General features: G+C 37.8%; 1 protein-coding gene across 1 annotated transcript; it reads right to left on the reverse strand.

The window, feature by feature from the left end:
* Window positions 1-9,107: 9,107 nt before the first annotated feature.
* On the reverse strand, window positions 9,108-14,511 carry LOC131793101 (C4b-binding protein alpha chain-like). The gene is made up of 8 exons (XM_066165315.1): window positions 14,431-14,511; window positions 13,469-13,651; window positions 12,959-13,132; window positions 12,583-12,756; window positions 12,237-12,404; window positions 11,452-11,637; window positions 10,486-10,653; window positions 9,108-9,280 (listed from the first exon to the last, which is right to left on the reverse strand). Exons 1-8 carry the CDS (start codon window positions 14,489-14,491, stop codon window positions 9,108-9,110), a joined length of 1,287 nt encoding a protein of 428 aa, XP_066021412.1. The 5' UTR covers window positions 14,492-14,511.
* Between the last annotated feature and the right edge of the window lie 7,138 nt (window positions 14,512-21,649).

The following is a 21,649-nucleotide window of genomic DNA, read 5'->3' on the forward strand; positions in this document are numbered from 1 at the left end:
TAAGAATAATAGTGTCAAAGGGGCAGCATCTCAAGCAGCGTTCAGTGTCACTAATCCTTACCATTTGGCTTGTATTAATTTGACTGATTTAAATTGAAAAGCAAGTTAGTCTCCTATAGTGTGTAATTGAATACACCGTATTGTTTACCTTTATCAGAAGAAGGAAAACAAACAAGCGATTGAGTGAAACAGCCACTTCCTGCATTTCCACCCGTAAATGATAAGATACAACAACTTCTATTTACGGAGAGATAACAAGATACCAACTAGTTAATTTAGCTTCCTAGTTTGCTTTGCAATTTCTCATCCGGTTTCATTGTTAATTCAAACACGATGTTTGAACTTTATATGATTGAATTATTAATACAATGAGCTTACTGAAGAATTAAATTTCCTGATTATGACGTACTCGAGAAAAATGTGTTCTTTCTAGGGAAATTGAGTGAGATTGGTTTCATCTTTTTCATTTCTTTATTTTGGATATCGTGTCATTCAAGAACCTGGCGAATGAGCCTAAACATTGTGGAGGTTAATTGTTTTTGACAGTTTCTGATGACCCTTGTGCCAATTCCATGTTTGAAGCCCTGTCACTTTCTTTTCGTGATCAAATGTCGATATTCTTGTTTTTCTTTGCAGAAATCAGATTATTCAAAGTGAAAGCGACAATACGACAAAAGCATTTTTTCTGTCATAATTTTACTTTTTTCATGAAATGCTTACAGATGTAACAATTAAGGCAAGCTCTTTCGCTTTGAAAGTACCTTGTTCTTTATTGTCCGGACTCTGAGCAAAATATTGCTCTTAGCATGCGGTAAAGATTACTTTTCCTCGCTGAGATTTCAGGAAAGGATTCGAAGCTGTGGGTTTTTTCATTTAATGTATCACTGATTACTTTGTTAACGTTTAATGTGATATAAGTATGTTACAGTTCTTACTCAACACATGTGACGACCACGAGCGAGATAAAGTTTAAAACAGACACTAACAATGCACGGTTCATTTCGTTGAGGAATACCCTGAAACCACCTATTCCACTGGTTTGATCAAGAATAGAGCAAGGGATGGGTAAAGGCACATTACCTTTCACTGTGTGACAAACTTATAGTAACTACTCTGTAATTAACAGAAGGAGGAAGTCTCTGGCAGAGTTCAGTGGCACGTGCCTTTGCATATTAAACCAATAATTTACGAAAAAAAAAAAAGGATGCTGAAAGATGACGCATGACGTATTCTTTCGTTTGGGGAGTACCGCGTTATTTATCTTCCAGCTTCAGCGCTAAGGGAAGTTTATTGAGCATGACATGTATGAGAGGTTACTTTTCTTCAGATATGTGCTTTTGAAATCGAGAACTTACTACTTGCACCTTTGTCAAAACTTGGTATATGTTGATATCATTTTTCGTACTCACCATACGTGACGCTCAAAAAAGGAAAATATAAAGGACGCTGAAACCAATCTTACAGATAAGAATGATAAAAGAGACATTTTTTCAGTTTATGTGCTGAGCCATTTAACTTCCTCTCAGCATATCTGTTGTTGTAATCATGTGGACTTACTTTCAACTAACATTGCTTTAGAATGTTACTCAGTGAGATTATAATTTACTAATAGTCTCCACTTTCTTCGTTTGCCGATCGCGTCATCAAGGAAACGTTGGCAGGCGATCGCGTGCAGCTGCAGTGATGAAAAAAGTGACTTGCCTTGCCTCCGTTTCACCATCGGAGGAGGGAACGGCTACACATAGGCTACTTGCCCATGTAAAATAGCCGCTTTTGTTCTCCGCCACAAAATGGAAAAATTGCGCAATAGTACCCAGAGGTCATTGGGCCCTCAACACCAGGACAACTAACTATGGTCCAATGAGGTGTTCACATGCTGATCACGCGTGCTATCTTGATGATGATTGACGTTGTCATGCACGGACAGGGCCGGGTCACATGACGAACACGAGATTTTTGCTCATAAAACTCTTTTGTCAGTCGTTTTGTATTTCAATGTGTTTGGATTACGATCATCTGGAGCATTATGGCGCAAACGCTCAAAATACTTATAGACGCATACACAAGTCGTATTGTTCGCGGCCAATCCACACAAAAAGATATTATTGAGCGGTAATTTTGGAACGGACTGAATCGTGAACGCTTGAAAGCTATGAAAGCATTGAATGCCTTGTATGTCTTGTATGCTAATGCCAATGTCTTCGTTGAAAACGTTAACTCGTTGTAAAAAGCAAAATCTGAAATCTGAAACCAAACTGCATATACTCTATGCAATCTATTGACCAACACTACTACCGTGAGACTGAAGAACAAAATTCAAATGGATGCAAACTGCTTGTGAAGAAAGACGCCATGTTGGATTCACTTGATGCCAGGGAACGTAGCTACGATAACTGCGAATGGTATTAATTTCACGATCAGAAAGATGAATCTTATGTTTTTTTCCATTGTAGTTGTATGGATATTTTTTTTTAATAAATACATGATCCAAAATCCCGTGTTATTTGTGTATAATGTTATTATGTTAAGTATTGTTTACGCAATTGTCTTGTCACAGGCAACCCAAGGTCACGTCTCGAGAAAGGGCCAACGATTAATTCACGAACGCGTTACGTGTTGTGTGACTCCGAGTAAGTTATGCTAGGAACCGTTGAAAATTTGAACTCGTTATAAGGAATAGTATAGGGAACGAAATATGGTCGATTTACAACGATAAATATTTCGAAATATGAAGATTTTTCTCGTAAAATCAATAAAACTTACTCATACCCTGTGTATCCGTTGTAGTTTCTGGCGATTGTTGCCGTTTTAAGCTTGCTTTACCATCACTATTATTCACGTCATCTACTTTTATTACATTGGTAAAATCTGTACAGACATCACACCAATCAACTATGTTGAAGGCTTGAAATTATATTACGATCGATTTTCATCAAGAAATGGGCCAGGAATTTTCCACAATAGTGCAAATAATCGTGAAGGCTGATCGCGCAAAAGCGATTGCGTGACGCTCGGTAAGCTGTAAGACGACATGTTATTATATACCAGACGTAAAAACTCTTCAGATTCTCAGTCTGCATTTTGTACCCACTCTGCAGTCTATATTTTGTATCCGGTCTGCAGTCTGCTGTCTACATTTTGTACTAACAGGTATCCGTGGCACCAATACAGTTTATTTTTGGTTACATTTATTCGCACAACACACATAATCTACCACAAAATACCTGTGTGTGAGGTAATTCGACATTTTCATTCTTTCCCGCGTTAATAGTCTTCTTTCCTTTTGTAAGAATGCACACCACTTACAATGTTTCAAGTAATCCACCCACCGTACAAAAAATAACTCTTGCATGCATAGCATGCCTATGTTTTGAGACAGGTGTATGCCCTTGGCCAGACTTGAGCTCACTATTTCAGTATACTAGTCCGACACGCGTAGTATCACTACACTTGATTCCACGGATCCAGTACCATCCAGGTATCCCAGTTACCCTGCTCACAGGGTCTAGTATTATCTACAGTGCCTAAGACACATAAGTTTTTTGCGTTTTTATTTAGATTTTTCTGGGCATAGACCAATTCCGATAAAAGGAAAATTAAAAAAAATAATAAAGCTCTGGATTTTTTGGGCCCGAAAGTGCTGTAATTTAGTGTTAAACTCGTAAAATGGTAACCAGGTGGTGGGAGATAAAGTTGAGAACTGTGAAAACTCTTAGTTGACACTTACAAATCTCTTACATTTTTTGTTATACTTATCGTTGAAATACCATAAAAATTATGTCCTATAGCGATGTATACAATCCTTAAGCTAGCTCTTCCGTGAGTTGTGATGCATCGTACTCAAGTAGTAAAGAAGAAATAGAAGTTGCGAGTACGGTTCAGCCCTAAGAAGGAGAACCGTCCTCATCAAGCGAAGACTTCGACGAAGATTGACTTCAAAAGTTTCTCTCCTGTGGTGTTCAGGTAGAGATTGGAAAAACAAACCACTCTTTGGCCGCCGAATCGTTCATTCTATGCGCAAAAAACTGGTCACGGAGAACACGCTACACGCTAAGGTCGATCACTATAAATTTTAAATACAAATATCAACCAGAAAACGCAATAAAAAATTCATGTCATTTGTGGTTGTGAACGAGAACGAGAGCGATAGAGAAAGGGAAAGACTATGCCTGAAAAAATATCCAGATTTCTTTCATTCGGTTGCTAACTATTGATGTCTTCAATTCTAAAAAGCATACAGGCATGAAGGCGAGTAATTTTTATCCATCAGCCTCTGCACGATCCATTAGAGATGTTTTAAAATATTTTGAACCACCTCTGGTCACGATATTTTTCAATTTTTTAAATTAGACAGCTCTTTTAAAACCCATATATAATGGTATTTCCAAACAAATTTTTCTTTGCAAAGAACTCCGCTGTGCTCATGCCGTTACAGTATCGATCCATCAGGTCGGCGGTTTCATGCTATACACAAATTTTCTTTGGCGCCATTTTGAAAAGTTGTATATAACATTTCTGTCAAGTGCAAGTCATTTTCTCTAGGAAATAGCCACAGCAGCATAAGTATTCTCCTCTTACTTTTAATCGTTGAATGGACCAGAAGTGCGAGTTTAACTGTTGTAAGAAATATTCTGCAGATAGCAAAAATGTTATCTGTACATACTTAATCGTTGAACAAACTTGCCTTTTACCTTCCTGGTCATTTCAGTTTGAGAGGAGAGCACATTCTCAATGGGTCATGTTAATGTGAGAAAAGTTAGGTTTGTATGTTAGTGTTTGGAATTGAAAATAGACTCGAGAAATCATTAGTTTAACACTATCATAACAGTGTCACAATACTGTATAATTTTAAACTTGGATGTATGTGTGAGCCTATTTTAGCTACTTGACACTTAAAAATCATTAGTAAAGAAATGTTCCTCACAGGGGAAGGGAAGGTGCAGAAACTGCAGGGAAAAAAATGACTTGGGAAAAATTCAGGCTTCAATGAGATTCATACCCGAGCCTCCCGCATAGTATTCGCTGCACCCTGCCGGCTTTTCTTCCTTCTGCGATTCCCTTTTTTTAACCCAAAATAGGGGGGGGGGGGGGGAGGGGGGGAGGTACCTCCCTTATTGGGCCCCCTGTCTTTAATTAGGGCCCTATAAATTTGAAGAAGGGTGACCACTGGACCCTCATGGCCAACTTCTGGGAAAAAAAAAAGCCAGTAAATGTGCCAAACGTTAGACGATGGACACCAATCTAATATTGAAAAAATCGTGGCAATTCAATTTCTCTCAAGTTTATTCACGTCATTAAAGCGATTCTGTTACTCTAGTGTTGATTATCTCGCCTTGACAAAATCTGGGGCTGGGCCCCAGCAACAAAAAACAAAAGCTACACTTGATTTCTACCTTATCTTAAAGGGTGACGTTACCCAGTTGCACTCCTAATACTAATTTGCTTCACCCTTAATTTTACAGGAAGTTTCAGAAACAAAAAAGGGGTGAGTAACTTGTCTCAATACACACTAACAACAACCTACATGGCGGCAGGTTATTATTTTTTTCTAAGCAGGAAACAGTATCTGAATTATTCTCAGATTTAAGCAGTCCATTATTTTCTATAACAGGTTAATTAATGTCAACAACCGGGTTGAAGACGTAAATTGGCCACTGTAAAGAGTTTAAATTCTGACGTTTCGAGCGTTAGCCCTTCGTCTATCGCTCTGACGGAGGGCTTACGCTCGAAACGTTAGCCTTTTAACTTTATACGGTGGTCAATTTACGTCTTCAACTCGGTTGTTGACACTAAATTACCTACTATACTTTCCCACTGACGTAGCACCACAGTTTCTTTAGAAACTTACCCCCTTTATTCATTAATTTCTAATTTTTACTCAACATCAGAGCAAAAGCCAGGGTAAGAGAGTAAACGTACACGTCCAAGCGGAACCCATTTTATTTCACTATCATCAAACTGCACGTGCACCCAAGAGCCACCTGATGTACCAATAACTTTTCCAGTTCGATACCACCCTGGATGGGCAAACTGATTGGCTATAACAGACGAGTTAGGTAATAAGTTCCCTATGGATGGTACTTTATCGATGATGAGCTTTTGATCAGTCCTTCGGTAACTACCCGTCAATTTCTTATCGTTAACCAATTCGAAGTCCAAATGTATTGCAGTTATCCTTGTGATGGAAACTTTCCAGTAATTGTCTGCTTTCATATTATTTTTCCAAAATCCCCAAAACACTGCTCCGACCCGGACACATACTAAAGGAAAATGAGTAAACTATCATTAATTCAAACTGCATTAATGAATAATGAAATAAAAATTTGAACATACATTTAGATACAGTATGCAACACGTCAGATTACACGCTCAACTTTTTTTCAGGAACCTTACAGACCCTAACAGCGTTTCTTTACAGGTAATTGAATAAACTGCTTTTTGATTTGCTCTAATATATTTTTCTGTCACTTTAATCGTAACAGAATTACCAACTGTATTCACATTAAAATATTGATGGTATTATTATTATTTACATAACACATAAACTTGCCTTCACACTCTGGAAATTGACCCTCCCATACACCCCTTCTGCACTTTAACTTGGCTGAGCCTCTTAACTTGTAGCCTTTATTGCATTTAAACTTGATCACAGAACCGTAGCTGTAATTGCTTCCGACAACTGTCCCGTTACCGAGTTTTCCCGGCTTAGCACATACACCTAAAAGAAAACAATAGAGGCTGTCAATAAATACAGAAACAAGTAAGCAGATAACTAAGTAAGACTGGCTTATAGATGAACATAACACTATAAATGAACATTAATGAAACGAAAATAAACACGAGGCTGATGGTCCAAGTTCCATCCTATTCTTTTCGTTAAAACTGCCATATTCAATGACAAAATCCGGAAAACGTATTGCCAAATACCAATAATTGATGGAAATTGAAGTTAAGAAATATTGACACATTTGTATGACTTCATGTCTCACTTGGACGATCAAACGTTGTAAGCTCGGGATCGTCCATTCAACCGGCCATGTTTGATTTGGAGTTAGAGTGGACGGTGAGGGTAGGAGGCGGGAGGAGGGCGAGAAGTAATCTTAACTCCCCTACCCGTCTCCTTATTTTTGATCGTCGTCCTTCCCCAGCCTTCCGTTGCCGTAACATCAAAGATGGCGGCCATAATTTTTGTATAGAAAATACTAAGCACTCGCCCGCCAAAATTACGCCTGGTTTGCAGGCTAGTATGACTTTTGATTGATTGGTGGTTATTCATTCATACGCCGCGATATCGTTTCCCTTATTGAATAAAGGAAAAGAAAGACGACACTTAACTATTACTCAAAGGTGACAAGTATAATTTGAATTAAAAAGAAATAATACATAATGATAATGATATAATGATACTGATAAAAAAGATATTATGATAATGCAATGGATTGAAGAGAAACTGGACCTATGCAACTCGGTGAACTTTCATTCCATATCCCATCGAGGCACTTGATCTGCAAGGACCCTTGGGGCTGGAATCCTGAATTACAGGAGAAAGAGACCACGGCCCCATGACTGACACCATTGTTATGGATTTTTCCATTAGATAACAGTGGAAGGGGTTTACAAGACTCTGAAAGATATAACAGATAATGCCATGATAATATATACGAGGGAATGCTAGCGTTCCAAAAGCCATCGTTGCAGTGCAGAATGTTGGTGCCATCCATAGTGTACGGTGCATGACAAGCGTACTCGATGTTGCTACCATGTGAAAAGAGTTTTCCTTTTAAGAAGATTCTGTTTGGTGTGTATCCATTTTTTGGACTGCCTTGGAATTTGCATTTTCCTTCAATAGCAGAAATGTTTTTTGGTAAGTTTGTTTCGTGTGCATTGTCCTAGCTTGCTTTCTCGTTGTGCCATTCAGAGCGTATCGACGAAATTTTTCAATTCCTTGAAATTATGTTTCAGGGCTAAGGCATAGTTTGAAGATCAGGTTTCCTTCGCGCTTAAAGTTTGTCTTTCACGATACTTTAGCTTTATTTCGCTTTCTCCCTTCCTCCCTCATAACTTAAACTTAACAGGTAGTTGGTTATCTTATTATAGAGGTGATTATTCATAATTTCAAATTTGAATATTTTTTTAACTGGTATGATTTCAGAGGCATATTACTTTCCCACAAATTAAATAGTGTAATTGTGTGCTAAACGAACTGTGAATTACCAAAGAATGGATCAAAAGGGTTGCCTGAATTATCTCTCGAAACCTCTAATATAACACCATATGTATAACACCGCGTCTTTTTCGTGGATGAGGTGAGAGTGGAGTAATATCATTTTAAATACAATACTTTTTTTTGTATGTTCTAAAAAGTGCACAAAAAATGTCTAAATTCTTAACCAGTTTAATGGGTGCCTTGACCTGTTCCTTATCTTAAGCTATTAAACGTGTAATTTAACATCGTGCGAACCATTTTTTTCAGTAAGTTTCTCTGATGAATCATGAATGCTTAACTATCAGCATAATTGTACACTAGAAATGCTCACCTTTACATTGAGGTACGCTGGGGATCCATACTTTGTCAACGCAACGAATTTTCCTATTACCATTCAAGTCATAACTATTGTCGCAAGAGAACGTTGCTACATCTCCGTCGAGGAGAGGGCCGACAGGAACACAGGACGAAATTGCAAGAATCCGTAAACGGAAACGTGGCAGAAACATGTTAAACCGTTCTGGAAACACGACGGATAACCTGTGTTTCCGTTACCGGTTTCGTGACGTTTTCTCGCGTTTCCGTTGCTGGGTATACAACGGAACCGGACCACTTTTTGTGCATGTTAAACATAACGAAAACATGGAGTTGCATGTTTCCGCCACGTTTCAGAAATGGAAACATGTGATTTCGTCCTGTGAAACTTCTTGTGCAATTTTCCTTTATTCGGATTTCTCGGTGTGTGACAAATGCCTTGTTCATCGCAGAAGAATTGCAGTTATTATCTTAAAAGTGCAATTTAATTTTTTCAAACACGAGAACACAGCAACTATTAGCAGATATTACAGTTATTAACTTAAGATTGCAATTTAGTTTTGGCAAACACAAGAATCAAGCTTTCCTAACCTTTGCAAACTGGAATAGGTTTGTTCCATTTTCCATCATTGCATGTGATCGGGGAGGTACCGACTCTTGTATAGCCAGAACGACAAATAAACCTTACTGATTGTCCATGTCTAAAATCTCTGCCCCACAATCCTCCGTTTGGAGGTGCAGCAGGTTTGGCACATGGTGCTATGGAGTCAAAGCAGTTTCGAATTAAGAGGAATTTATCTATTTATCATCATCGTTATACTTTAATGTAAGTTCACGAATGCCATGCAGCATCAGAGGAGGATGGATTAACATGCCAAAAACGTTAAGTATACAGATGTAAGCAAGTAATCTTTTAAAAGTGAAGACATACTATTGTGCACTGGAGGACTTCTCTGTAAATCGTGACAGTAGTTGGAATACAGTAAAAACTATAGCTGAAATAGCTACTTTAAAGTTAGTAAAGTTCCTCTTTTGAATGTGTTTACTCATGAATGATTTTATAGGAATACTTAGTGCGGTTTCTTCATTATCAAAATATACTGTCTGATGGATCAAAGCAAGAGTTTCTTCTCCAATGCCGGAAGTTAACGTATTCATCCATTGTCAATAGGCCTGAGAGCAGTTGCATACTGATTTTGATTCAAGGTTTGTCGTCCTACGGACGGTGGCGTAGGTGCCACGAGTTTCCCCTATTTGATATCGATGTGTTGATAAAAAAAACGTTTGTGGCTTGTTAAGAAAGTGAATCAAAACTTACCGCGGTACCTATTTAATCCAACATGTGACGCGTGAAGGACTCGTATTTCTCGTTTCAGTTAACCATTTAAAGTACATGAAATATTGAATTTGTTTTGAGGGATGCCATCAGAATGCTTCCTTAAAGATCCGTTAAAGCGTCTTGAAATGTTTAATTTGAGGTAATTACATGATGAACCTCTTTAGAAGAAAAAAAAAACCTTCCTCAAAGGGGGTGTTCTCCTTCCATAATTTTATAGTTGCTGATTTAAGCTTTCAATATTTCCCGTCATTATTTTCTGGGTTGGGTGTTTAGGAAAGGGCGAGAAAGTAGGTCTGTGTAGTAATGTCATGAAGTAACTCTAAACTCCCTGTTTACGCTTCGCCGCTTATATTACAGATCTATAACATTTTTGCCTCTGCAAGTGAATGTCGCGAGAACAATAGGCATTCTGCCCAATGCACTGCGGAAAAGCAGCACTCCATTGTTTGTTCTTTCGGTTTAGTTTAAATAACGTAACTCGTTTAGAGACGTTCAACTTTTTCTTTTATTTGCGCTAGAGGGTTTTTCCACGTCGATTCCTCCCAGGTGAAGGCCGTGAAAGTTTGCTTTTTTATTTTATTTTTCTTACTTCTAAACCAATGGAAATTACACGCATGAGGCATACCTTTACACGAAGGAATACTGCTGCTCCATTCTCCATTTATGCAGCTCAATCTTGAGGATCCGAATAACGTATAATTTGCATGGCACTTTATTTCCACTTCACCACCACCCTTCCGTGTTACATGTGTGATGACTCCGTTCCTTACTGGTCCAAGGATGGGACAGGAGGCTATAAAAGTGACGGTGTAACAAAGGTTTACTTATTTTTTTTCTACATATATTTATGATATAAACGTCATGTTTTTAAGAAAATATACTCATTTACCATGACGAGCCTGATGAGAGCAAAATATTTCCCGTTCGGACCGACTTAACTAAGACAATAAGTATTTTATTATATGACCGCCTAGTCCTCATTTGTTGAAATCAACTTTTAACCTAAGACTCGATTACATAGAGAAGGAGTGTACTTTGGAGGAGCGCTAGAGCCTTTTTTGTTGAAAAATCTGTCAACAGTTCAAAAGTTTCGCCAATATTTAAAGTAACCGATATCTTGCCTCGGAAGCTTCCAAATCTTTTTGACACTGATAAAAAAACTTTTTACCCATGAAGCTGTTATGTTATGTTTGGATACAATTTCAGCGGGATAAAATACTTTGGTCCGCCGCTAGTCCAGTTTGGCGCACGCGATTGCAGGACTAAACAATTTTTTTCCTGGTCCATATGACCCGTTTTCTTTCGTGAGAGACGAAGAGCTTGAGGGTCGCTGTTATTTACATTTCTTTGACTCGTTGTATGGGTGCAATCACTTCAACGAGAAATACCCTCGCAGATATCGAAGCCAGCGCAAAAACCGCAAGTGGCAACCAACGCAGGTGGTGAAAAGATCGAATCTTGCGTAATAATTCGGTTGAGGCGTTTTTCGTTTCTTTTAATAGCGATATGGGTTTGTGGTTGATGTTTGTGGTAATCAGTGGTGGTGGTCAAACGATGTAACTTTGATGTGACCGCATTGGAGAAAACATACCGATGCAACTAAATTCTCTTTTCAGCCACGTGGTATAGTTACACACCATAATCGGCGATCCCGTCAAAAGATGACCTTCATGACAGGCCAGATAAATAGTTGTACCGTGTGTGTATCTCACTTGATTCGTTCGTGGATATATGATACGTGAATTTCTTGGAATGGAGGGTTTTACACACTGCATAACTAGAAAAAACCAAAGAGCAGCAAAGAGTCTAATTTTTTTGTTTTTTTTTTTTGTTTGCGATTTCAATTATTTATGATGTGATAAAATACAAGTAGACAGAACCATTATAAGTGTAGCAACCAAAACTCATGCTTTTATCCTAATTATCTATTTTTTTAAAAAAATTGGTTAAGATTCTGCCGATAACCATTTTCTCCAGGTAAAAATTTATAAATGAAAGATTCATTTCGAGCCAACTCTATTCGTGTTCCGTACTTCATCAAGTATGCGCACGGGCGCTTATCTAAAATCTTGGCTAAGGGGAGGGCAGGTAATGCGAATAAAGGAACTCTGCGAGCATATTGAGAAATAAATAACTCATAGTGACATAACTGAATGGAAAGTATTCTCCTGTACTGATTCCGCTGTAGTTCTCGGTCTTCGCAGTACACATAGTGGCAACAAATATAAAACAGGTAAATAGAACCAAAATAAAAATGGGCGAAGTTCCTGCAGTTTTGTGACAAACCCATTCATATTATAAGAATATGCTGCGCACAATTTATTAGCTACGATATATTCGCAAAACTCTTTCCTGGGATGTCGAGGAATTAGTTACCTTTACATTGCGGGACAGAAGAATTCCATCTTCCGTTAATACAACGAAGACTACGATCTCCACCCAACTCGTAACCATGTTTGCATTTGAAAGAAACCACTTGACCATGGGAGAAGCGTGTGCCAAACACGTGTCCATTTGGCAGATCCCTAATCTTCGTGCAGTAAGCTGAGAAATAAACATTGAACAATGACTTACGACATGAACATCAAACTTGTGTGGTCCTCAGATGCAAATGGCGCAACGGAAGGGTAACAAGAACCGGAAAGTTTAGTACTGAAGATTTGGTTGAAGCCATTTATGAAAAGGTCAATTGGTCGAGGAAAATAACGCCGAGACAGCTTACCTTTACAAGTTGGAACACGTGAACTCCAAACGCCCTTGTGGCATGTTAATGTTGAAGCCCCAAATAGATCAAAGCCTGTAAAACAAGTGAATTTTACTTCTGCACTATGGCTGTTGTCACTACCATGTAGTGTACCGTTAGCTGGACTTTGCAGACGAACACACGACGGCAACTCTGCAGAAGAAAAATAGATTTATTCCAAGTGAATTTTGCACATATTTTATTGATCTCTGAACATCTTTGCGTTAAATTATGAAAAAGAGCAAAAACGTTGCTTTGCAAGCAGTTTTAATCAGTTTTATGTCAAATAGTTGTCAATTTTTTTATGCAATTTTTATGCAAGTTAATTAGTTTTACGATCTTTTCGATAACTTACTATGACAATAGGGTAACTTTCCACTCCATCGTCCATCTATGTATTCCAACCTCGTCCTACCGATCAGCTGGAAACTCTTATTATCACAGCGAAATCCTATGGCAGCCTTGCCAACTTGTGGGGTCACATGAGATACTTTACCATTTAAAATGTTACGCAACTCCGGACAAAACCCTGAATGAAGCAATAGAATTTTTAGCTGGAGGAATGAAATAATGCTTCTGATTACTATCTTGTGTCTTTTCACTATTACACAAGTGGTGATAGATGACCAACGATAGGAACCAAACCTCTTTCATCGTCATTTTGCAACTCTCTTTGTCTCTGTAGTCATTATCTATGACATTTCTAGAAAGTTGCAGCTTGGAATTGAAAAGTTTGACATGCAAACATTAATTTTTTTGCATGAATCACCGAATGTTATTGTCAAATGCAGAACCACTAAACAGTGCCGATCTTAAGTTATGGAACGTTTCGTTTTATTCTAAAGAGAATTTAATTGCGTCATACCCAGACATCGGAATTGTGTCTGTATCCATTTGTTCCCATTGCATGTTATAATTGGCATTCCATCCAGATAAAAACCCTGTTTACAGCCAAAGAGAATTACTTGGCCGTTTTGGTACTTTTCTCGCTGAGTGGGATGAATGATGACTGAGCCATGAGGAGAGGTTGGTTGATCACACGTCGAGCCTTAAAAAAAAATAGACAGCTGACGTCAAGATTTCGAGACGAACGGTGAACTGATGTCACAATGTACAATCCCTTCATAACAAATGACCTGGGTTAAGAAACAAATAGTTTTCGCCTAATAACGGTAAATTATTTGCAAAGAAAGGCTAATTTAGTGACCCTGTCACGTTTAACGTTAAGTCCTAATGTTTCTTAAACACTCTTAGAAATCATGATCCTTGTTTCCGGATTTGTTGAGCATGCACTTTTCCATGCGTGTCAATAAATCTCTTTTAATTATCTTGTTTAAATTGGATGAGTTAGGTATCAAATGGCTCCATCGGAACAGACAGAGCCTGAGACAGAGCCTGAGACAGAGCCTGAAAGGAAAACCCTGAAAACCCCTTTCCACTTGGTTGCTCAAGAATAAGGATATGTAGCGGCACGTTTCCTCACTCAGTGTCATAGATTTAAAATTAACTGAGCTGTTATGAAATATAAGTTCACGTTTGCCAAAGGAGTGGCGTCTCCAGCAGAGTAAAGTGGCACGCGCTCTTGCATATTAAAATGTTTACAATTTTTAGATGAAACCAATGCTGAAAACTGACGCATGACATCCTCTTTCGTTTAGAGAGAACAGGGTTGTTTATCTTCTAGCTTGAGTGCTAAGGGAAGCCTAAAGAGCATAACATGTATGAGAGGTTACTTTGGTTCAGATATGTCATAATCGTGAATTTGTCGCTCGTAGCCGCTTTGTCAAAAGCTGGTATGATGCAGTCGATATTATTTTTCGTACTCACCATATGTGACCATCACAAACGATAATATAAAGGACGCTGAAACCAATCCCACGCGTTTCATGAGGAAGCCCGTAAAATCTAACCTTCTTACTGAAATAGGTTGCTCAAATTAAGATAGGGTGTGGAAAAAACACGTCAGCAGCCTTTTAGATGCAATGCACTTCAACTTCCTTTAGTACTGTAATTTAACATAAAAATTTTAATGTTGAAGGGGCAGCATCTCCAGCAGCGGGGAGATCTCATTCTTTACCATTTGGCTTGTATTAATTTGACTGATTTACATCGAAAAGCAAATTAGTCTCCTACATTGTGTAAACAAACAAGCGATTCAGTGAAGTGGCCACTTCCTGCATTTCCACCCGTAAATTATAAGATAAAACGACTTCTCTTTACGGACAGCTAACAAGATACCAACTGGTTAATTAAGCTTCCCAGCTTACTAAACAATTAAATTTCCTGATTTTGACATACTCGAGGAAAAAATATCTTCTTAAAATCATGTGAGGGTAATTGAGTGAGAATGGGTAAATCTTTTTCATTTCGTCATTTTGGTTGTCGTGTCATTCAAGAACTTGGCGACTGAGCCTAAACATCGAGGAGGTTAATTGTTTTTGACAGTTTCTGCTGACCCTTATGCCAATTCCATGGTTGAAGCCCTGTCACTTTCTTTTCGTGATCAAATGTCGATATTATTGGTTTTCTTTGCAGAAATCAGGCATATTCTTCGAAGTGAGAGCGATGATATGAAAAAAGCATTTTTTGTGTCACAATTTTACCTTTTTCATGAAACACTTACGGATGAAACAAGGCAAGCTCTTTAGAGTACCGTGTTGTTTATTTTCCGGACTCTGCGCAAAAGATTGCTCTTAGCATGAGGTAAAGATTACTTTCCTCACTGAGATTTGAGTAACGGATTCGAAGCTGTGGGGTTTTTTTTTCCGTTTAATGTATCAATGATAACTTTGTTAACGTTCAATGTGATATAGGTATGTTACTGTTCTTACTCAACATATGTGACGACCACGAGCGAGATAAAGTTTAAAACAGACGCTAACAATGCACGGTTCATTTCGTTGAGGAATACCCTAAAACCACTGGTTTGAAACCACTGGTTTGATCAAGAATAGGCCCAGGGATGTGTAAAGGCGCATTACTTTTTACTGTGTGACAAACTTATACTAATTACGCTGTATCAACATCACTTTCAATTTGCCAAAGGAGCAGTGCCTCCGGCAGAGTTCAGTTGCACATGCCTTTGCATATTAAACTAATACTTTAAGAAAAAAAAGATGCTGAAAGATGACGCATGACATATTCTTTCGTTTGGGGAGTACCGCGTTATTTATCTTCCAGCTTCAGCGCCGAGGGAGGTTTATTGAGCATAACATGTATGAGAGGTTACATTTCTTCAGATATGTGCTTTTGAAATCGAGAACTTATTACTTGCACTTTGTCAAAACTTGGAATATGTTGATATTATTTTTCGTACTCACCATAAGTGACGCTCAGAAACGAGAATATAAAGGACGCTGAAAACAACCTTACAGATAAGGATGATAAAAGAGACATTTTTTTTCAGTTTATGTGCAATGCTATTTATCATACTTTTGGATAATTATCTGTTGTTGTAATCATGTGGACTTACTTTCAACTGACATTGTTTTAGAACGTTACTCAGTGATATTATATTAATAGTCTCAACTTTCTTAGTTTGGAGCTCGCGTCATCAAGGAAACGTTGGCAGGCGATCGTATGCGACTGCAGTGATGAACTAAGTGACTCCCCCTTGTAAAATAGCCGCCTTTGTTCTCTTTAGCACTCATTGAGATCATTTTAAGTACACCGTATTAAACTTAAGAAGCACATCATTATCCACAATGTCTATGACACGAAAGTCTTTTGCGTTCCTCTTTAAATTTTTCCAGCCACAAACCAATTCCGAGAAAAGGAAAATTTCAAAAAAATAAAACTCGGCTTTCAGTTCGGGCCCAAAAGTGCTTTAATTTTGTCTTAAACTCGTAGAGTGGTAACGAGGTAGCGGGAGATAACTTTGAAAACTGTGAAAACTCTCAGTTGACACTTAAAAATCTCTTACATCTCCTGTAATTTTGTAATACTTATCGTTAAAATACCATAGAAATTATTTCCTATAGCGATATATACCATCCTTTAGCTAGCTCTTCCGAGAATAATAATACATCGTATTCAAGTAGTAAAGAAGAAATGGATGTTGTGAGCACGGTTCAGCCCTAAGAAGGAGAACCTTCCTCATCAAGAGAAGACTTCGACGAAGATTGACTGATACGGTTTCTCTCCTGCGGTGTTTAGGCTGAGATTAGAAAAACGAACTACGTTTTGGCCGCCAAATCGTTCATTCGATGCGCAAAAAACAGTTACGGAGAACTCGCTAAGCGCTACGGTCTATTACTATAAATTTTAAATACAAATATCAATCAGAAAACGAAATAAAAAATTTCGTGTTATTGGTAGTTGTGAACGACTGCGCCTGAAAAAAGATCCAAGTTTCTTTCATTTGCTTGCTTACTATTGATTTCTTCAATTCTAACATATTATATTGGCAAAATAGACGACGGCATGATCTTAGCCATTACACGCTAGGCATGCTGTTATTTTACTCCCCTGAGCAGCCCCGTTACCACAGTTTTTGTCTTGTTCCTAAAATGAACAGTTCTTGTACAACCGAAGTTTCATGTGGAAGTCGCCTGGCTTTTTCTCATTACATATGTAATGAAAACTAAAAGCATACAGGCATAAAGGTGAGCAATTTCTATCCATCAGCCTCCGGCTTTGCACGATCCGCAATAAGTTGAAATTAGCAATGTTTTAAATTATTTTGAACCACTCCTCCGATAGATCATAAGTGAGAACCAATCAGAATGCGTGCATAACTGAGCTTATTATATAATACACTTTCGTCGATTGCTGGATATTCGTTCGTTTCATTTCCTCAAGAACACAGCAACAGAAGCATAAATAGTCTCCTCTTATTTTTGAGCGTTGAATGGACCAGAAGTGCGGGGTTTTTTGTACCTGTTACGGGAAATATTCTGCGGATAACAAAATGCTAACTGTACATACCTATCGTTGAACAAACCTGGCTTTTAGTTACCTGGCCACTTCAGCCCGAGAGGAGAGCACACTTTCGAACATTTGGGTCAAGCTAATGTGAGACAAGGTAGGTTTGGAGTTTCCTTTTAAGGAGGCATTCTACAACGTTATCGTGTCTTTGTATTAATTTGATAATGACTCAAAGGTGAATTGTGGTGCTCAGATTGAAAATGGACTCGAGAAATCGTTAGTTTAACAGTAAAATATACGGAGAATGATTAATTAGGGGAACAGTAGGTAAATTTACGTATCTTCGTAAGAGATTCTCGATACCTATCATACTGAAAACCTGTACAGGTGTACAGGTGAGACCACAAAATATCCAGTATCATATAATCAGTGTTAACATACAGTCAAACCTTTGCTTTGTATCAGAATCACTATGTAAACGTCCCTTTAAGGACTCCACTGGCGGGTGGCTTTATACAGTGTAGTTAAGAAGTAGTGCCCAACGATTATCAGGGAAAATTATCCGGGAGGCTCGGGTATGAATTCCATTGAAGCCTGAATATTTCTCAACCTTTTTTTTTCTGTAGTTTCTGCACCTTCCCTTCCCGTGTAAGGAACATTTCTTTACTTATGATTTTAAGTGTCAAGTAACTAAAATAGGCTAACACATTCATCCAAATTTAATATTATGCAGTATTGTGACACTGTTTTGTAGAAGAAACAAACATTAATGACTTGTTACACCTAGAAAGGAATTACCCCAGTAGTACAATTTAATTGTCGTCTTTTAATAGCTTATATAAGAAGTGATCTGTAACTAGAGTCCTCTGTAAAGCTTTTGCTAGTCATTGTTTTAAAGAGACGAATTATATTTTAAAGTTTTATTGTATGAGTAATGTGGCAAGTAACCTTTTAATTTGCCAGTGATTAGATAGATTTAAACACATTTTTTTGAAGCAGCCATTACTGCAGGATTTTCTTTTATGTATTTTATCTACCTTCAGTTTAAATAAAGCATCAATGGTTTTTTCACTGTAAACAACAAAGAAATTGCATCACATGCATCTCATCACCTGATTGTCCGTGTCAAAGAGATTTAGTATACATTGTATACTGTATTTGTTCTCTAGAGCTCAAATGTAGTGTCTCCTATTTATCCACTACTTAAGGGGGTTCTCATTCGTTCTATTGTCCATGCACACATATACTAAATGGATTTATTTGTGAATTTGTGAAAGTAGATCAGAATAAAATTGGCAACATCATTGCCGACAAGGACCTACATTGTAGAATTATTGAAGAATATATTGCTTAAGTCAGCAATTAAAAAACACTTTATGGGAAATAGTCAGAAGACAAAAAACAATGAAAGTACTTGAGGGGCACCCATTTTACATTTTTAAGTAAAAATTAGCATCTGCAATGTCCCTTGCTGGTTTAGGGGTTGATATTGGTTTGCTGGGAAAGCTCTAAGTCCTTATTTGAATGTTCGCTGGTGGAGCCTCAGAAAACCAATCTGATATGACACATTTTGAATCTTTATTTTGAGTAAACTTTTGCTAAATTAGTTCTAGATAATTTATATTTTTCTTTCCAAATTAAAATTTTTTGTACATCCTTGTCCCAGGAAAGTTTTTGTTTTTTTTACTTGTTACCTGCAGGCAAACAAGATAAGGTGTGTATTGAACAATTTTGTTTCCCTACATAAAGGGCTTCAAGGTGCCATCGTAAGGGTGTGTTCTCAAAATCAGTGCTTTGAATTTCCCCTCATGTGCAATCAATCCACTTCTCAGACACTAGGACATTACTTTGTCTATGGCAACCACATCAACTGTGCCATTGATACGGTAGATGATATTATCATCTGCATCATCAATTAAACTGCCCTTTCATTGCGAATGGTTTGAACGCATGGGTACCATTTGATCGTGTTGTCTTATCATCCGTATGAGAGTAGTCCTATGTAGGAGTGTTGTTTGTAGTTAGCTGTAGTAACACACGTTTTTGCAATCTCAGCTGGATCATCAAGATAGTTGAAAATAGCCCCATTTACCACGCGTTCGCGACAAAAACTGGAGCTTGCATTTCAAAAGCCGCGATCAATGGATTTTTTTTTATTATGATATATTAGGGATGGCTCCGAGTAAGTTTCGGCGAGATGCCTGACCGCTCAGTTATTTTGAATTTGTGAAAATCGACTGAAGGTCATCACTTTTTGAGGCAGTTTCAATTTTTGTCTCTTTACTCTGCAAAAAAAACAAAACAAACAAACAAACAAAAAAACTAGCACACGACTTTCAAATAACTACTAAAAATGATGGTAACCTCGTATGTAGTATCGCCTCGGCCGCGGCAAAAAAAATCATTCCGCTCGCCACGATATCTTGCCAAGTCTTGTCTCATAATTGTTCAATAACCAGCGCGGTTTTAAACACATTTTAGAGGTCAACTGAGCAGCCTTTACCACTCAACGGGTATAGTATTTTTTCATCTGAGGTCCTCTGCTCCTTATAGAAATAAAGAGAGGAAAACCCTATGCTCCTTATAGAAATAAAGAGAGGAAAACCCTATGCTCCTTATAGAAATAAAGAGAGGAAAACCCTATGCTCCTTATAGAAATAAAGAGAGGAAAACCCTATGCTCCTTATAGAAATAAAGAGAGGAAAACCCTATGCTCCTTATAGAAATAAAGAGAGGAAAACCCTATGCTCCTTATAGAAATAAAGAGAGGAAAACCCTATGCTCCTTATAGAAATAAAGAGAGGAAAACCCTATGCTCCTTATAGAAATAAAGAGAGGAAAACCCTATGCTCCTTATAGAAATAAAGAGAGGAAAACCCTATGCTCCTTAACAATGATTTCAACTTGACTTTCCCATTAGAAAAAGATGAAAAAAGGAAAAATTTAAAAGATCTTAATGTTGCATACTCAAGAAGTATCTAATTTCTTACAACAACGTGTTGGTTTCAGTTGGAAGGCGATCTCTCGATTTTGGCAGATTGAAGTTCCACAAATCCCCTTTGAACGATAGTCCGCCAGCACTGCCCCTCAGAGGTCGAAGATGGGGGATTTTTCAATACAGTCTAACCCCACTCCCATAAGGACGTAAAATATTTTGATTATTAGTTAAACATGAACTATTTGCATAACACTCCTTTAAATACTCGTACGTTTTCAAATTTGCTTTGTCATTCTTCACCATTTGTTCAATAGTATACTGAGTAGAACTTCTCGATTGCTTAATTTTTTTCCCGTATTTAAGTTCCCTCTTGGGTCTGTTCCAACCACTATTATAGTTCCTTCAGGTCGTTGGCCGACCTTATGTTTTTCATTAGGAATTAGTATGCCATCTTTCCTTGAATATTTATGTTATGTTCCTGTGAAGACTTCCCACACGCGACGCGTGGCAGACGCATAACACCCTCCAAAATATTTTCCTCCCTCTTTGAAGAGAACTGCGGAGCCTGGCACGATACGACCTGAAAAGAAAGGGACGCAAAATATAAGGCGAGAAAAATGAACGAAAATTCAATGTCAAAAAAATTGAAGTGATCCTCGAGTGTAACTCAGAACTGTTTCTCATATAAGGGCTTTACACGGTACATTAAACAACAATTAATGGCTTTACATGATACATTAAACAACAATTAATGCTCGATGTTCATTGTGATTTGGAAAAAAGACGTTTTAATCCCTACATTTGAGTCATAAAACCGTTCCATTTTAATTTGTAGATGTTTATCTAAACAGTGCTGGAGAGAGAACTAAAGGATCGATCCAATTCATTTATTAACCAAGTAGTATAACCTCGACGTGCTACGTTACATCCATATAATATCGGAGTTAAACAACTACAGATTCTCCGTTTTGTGAAAAGTCAAACTTGTAAGCAATAAGTAAAGAGCTTACATTACTTTTGTAAAAGAATGTGACTATACTATATGAATACCAATTTTCATATTTCACTTTATCACTCATCTACAAGCAAGGGCCAAAGATGATGGGAGATGAGAGAAATGTTACAGACGTCGACCGCCTCTTCCCTGAAAGTTCTGCCAATCTGTTTCTATTTAGTATTGGAAAAAGCGCCTATACAAATTCGGATATGTTAAACATTTTCCATATCTCGCCCTAGCTGAAT

Source organism: Pocillopora verrucosa, chromosome 4, assembly GCF_036669915.1.
Source record: "Pocillopora verrucosa isolate sample1 chromosome 4, ASM3666991v2, whole genome shotgun sequence".
Lineage (NCBI taxonomy): Eukaryota > Metazoa > Cnidaria > Anthozoa > Scleractinia > Pocilloporidae > Pocillopora > Pocillopora verrucosa.

Bases quoted from the DNA above. Each gene is read 5' to 3' on its own strand.
- LOC131793101 (XM_066165315.1), bottom strand. From the start codon at position 14,491: ATGAAACGCGTGGGATTGGTTTCAGCGTCCTTTATATTATCGTTTGTG. The intron at 12,405-12,582 runs GTAAGCTGTCTC...TTTATTTCTCAG, and splicing joins ACGTGTTCCAACTTGTAAAG to CTTACTGCACGAAGATTAGG. The intron at 10,654-11,451 runs GTATGTTTTCTC...TCACTTTTATAG, and splicing joins AAGAGAATTTAGTTGCATCG to CCTCCTGTCCCATCCTTGGA.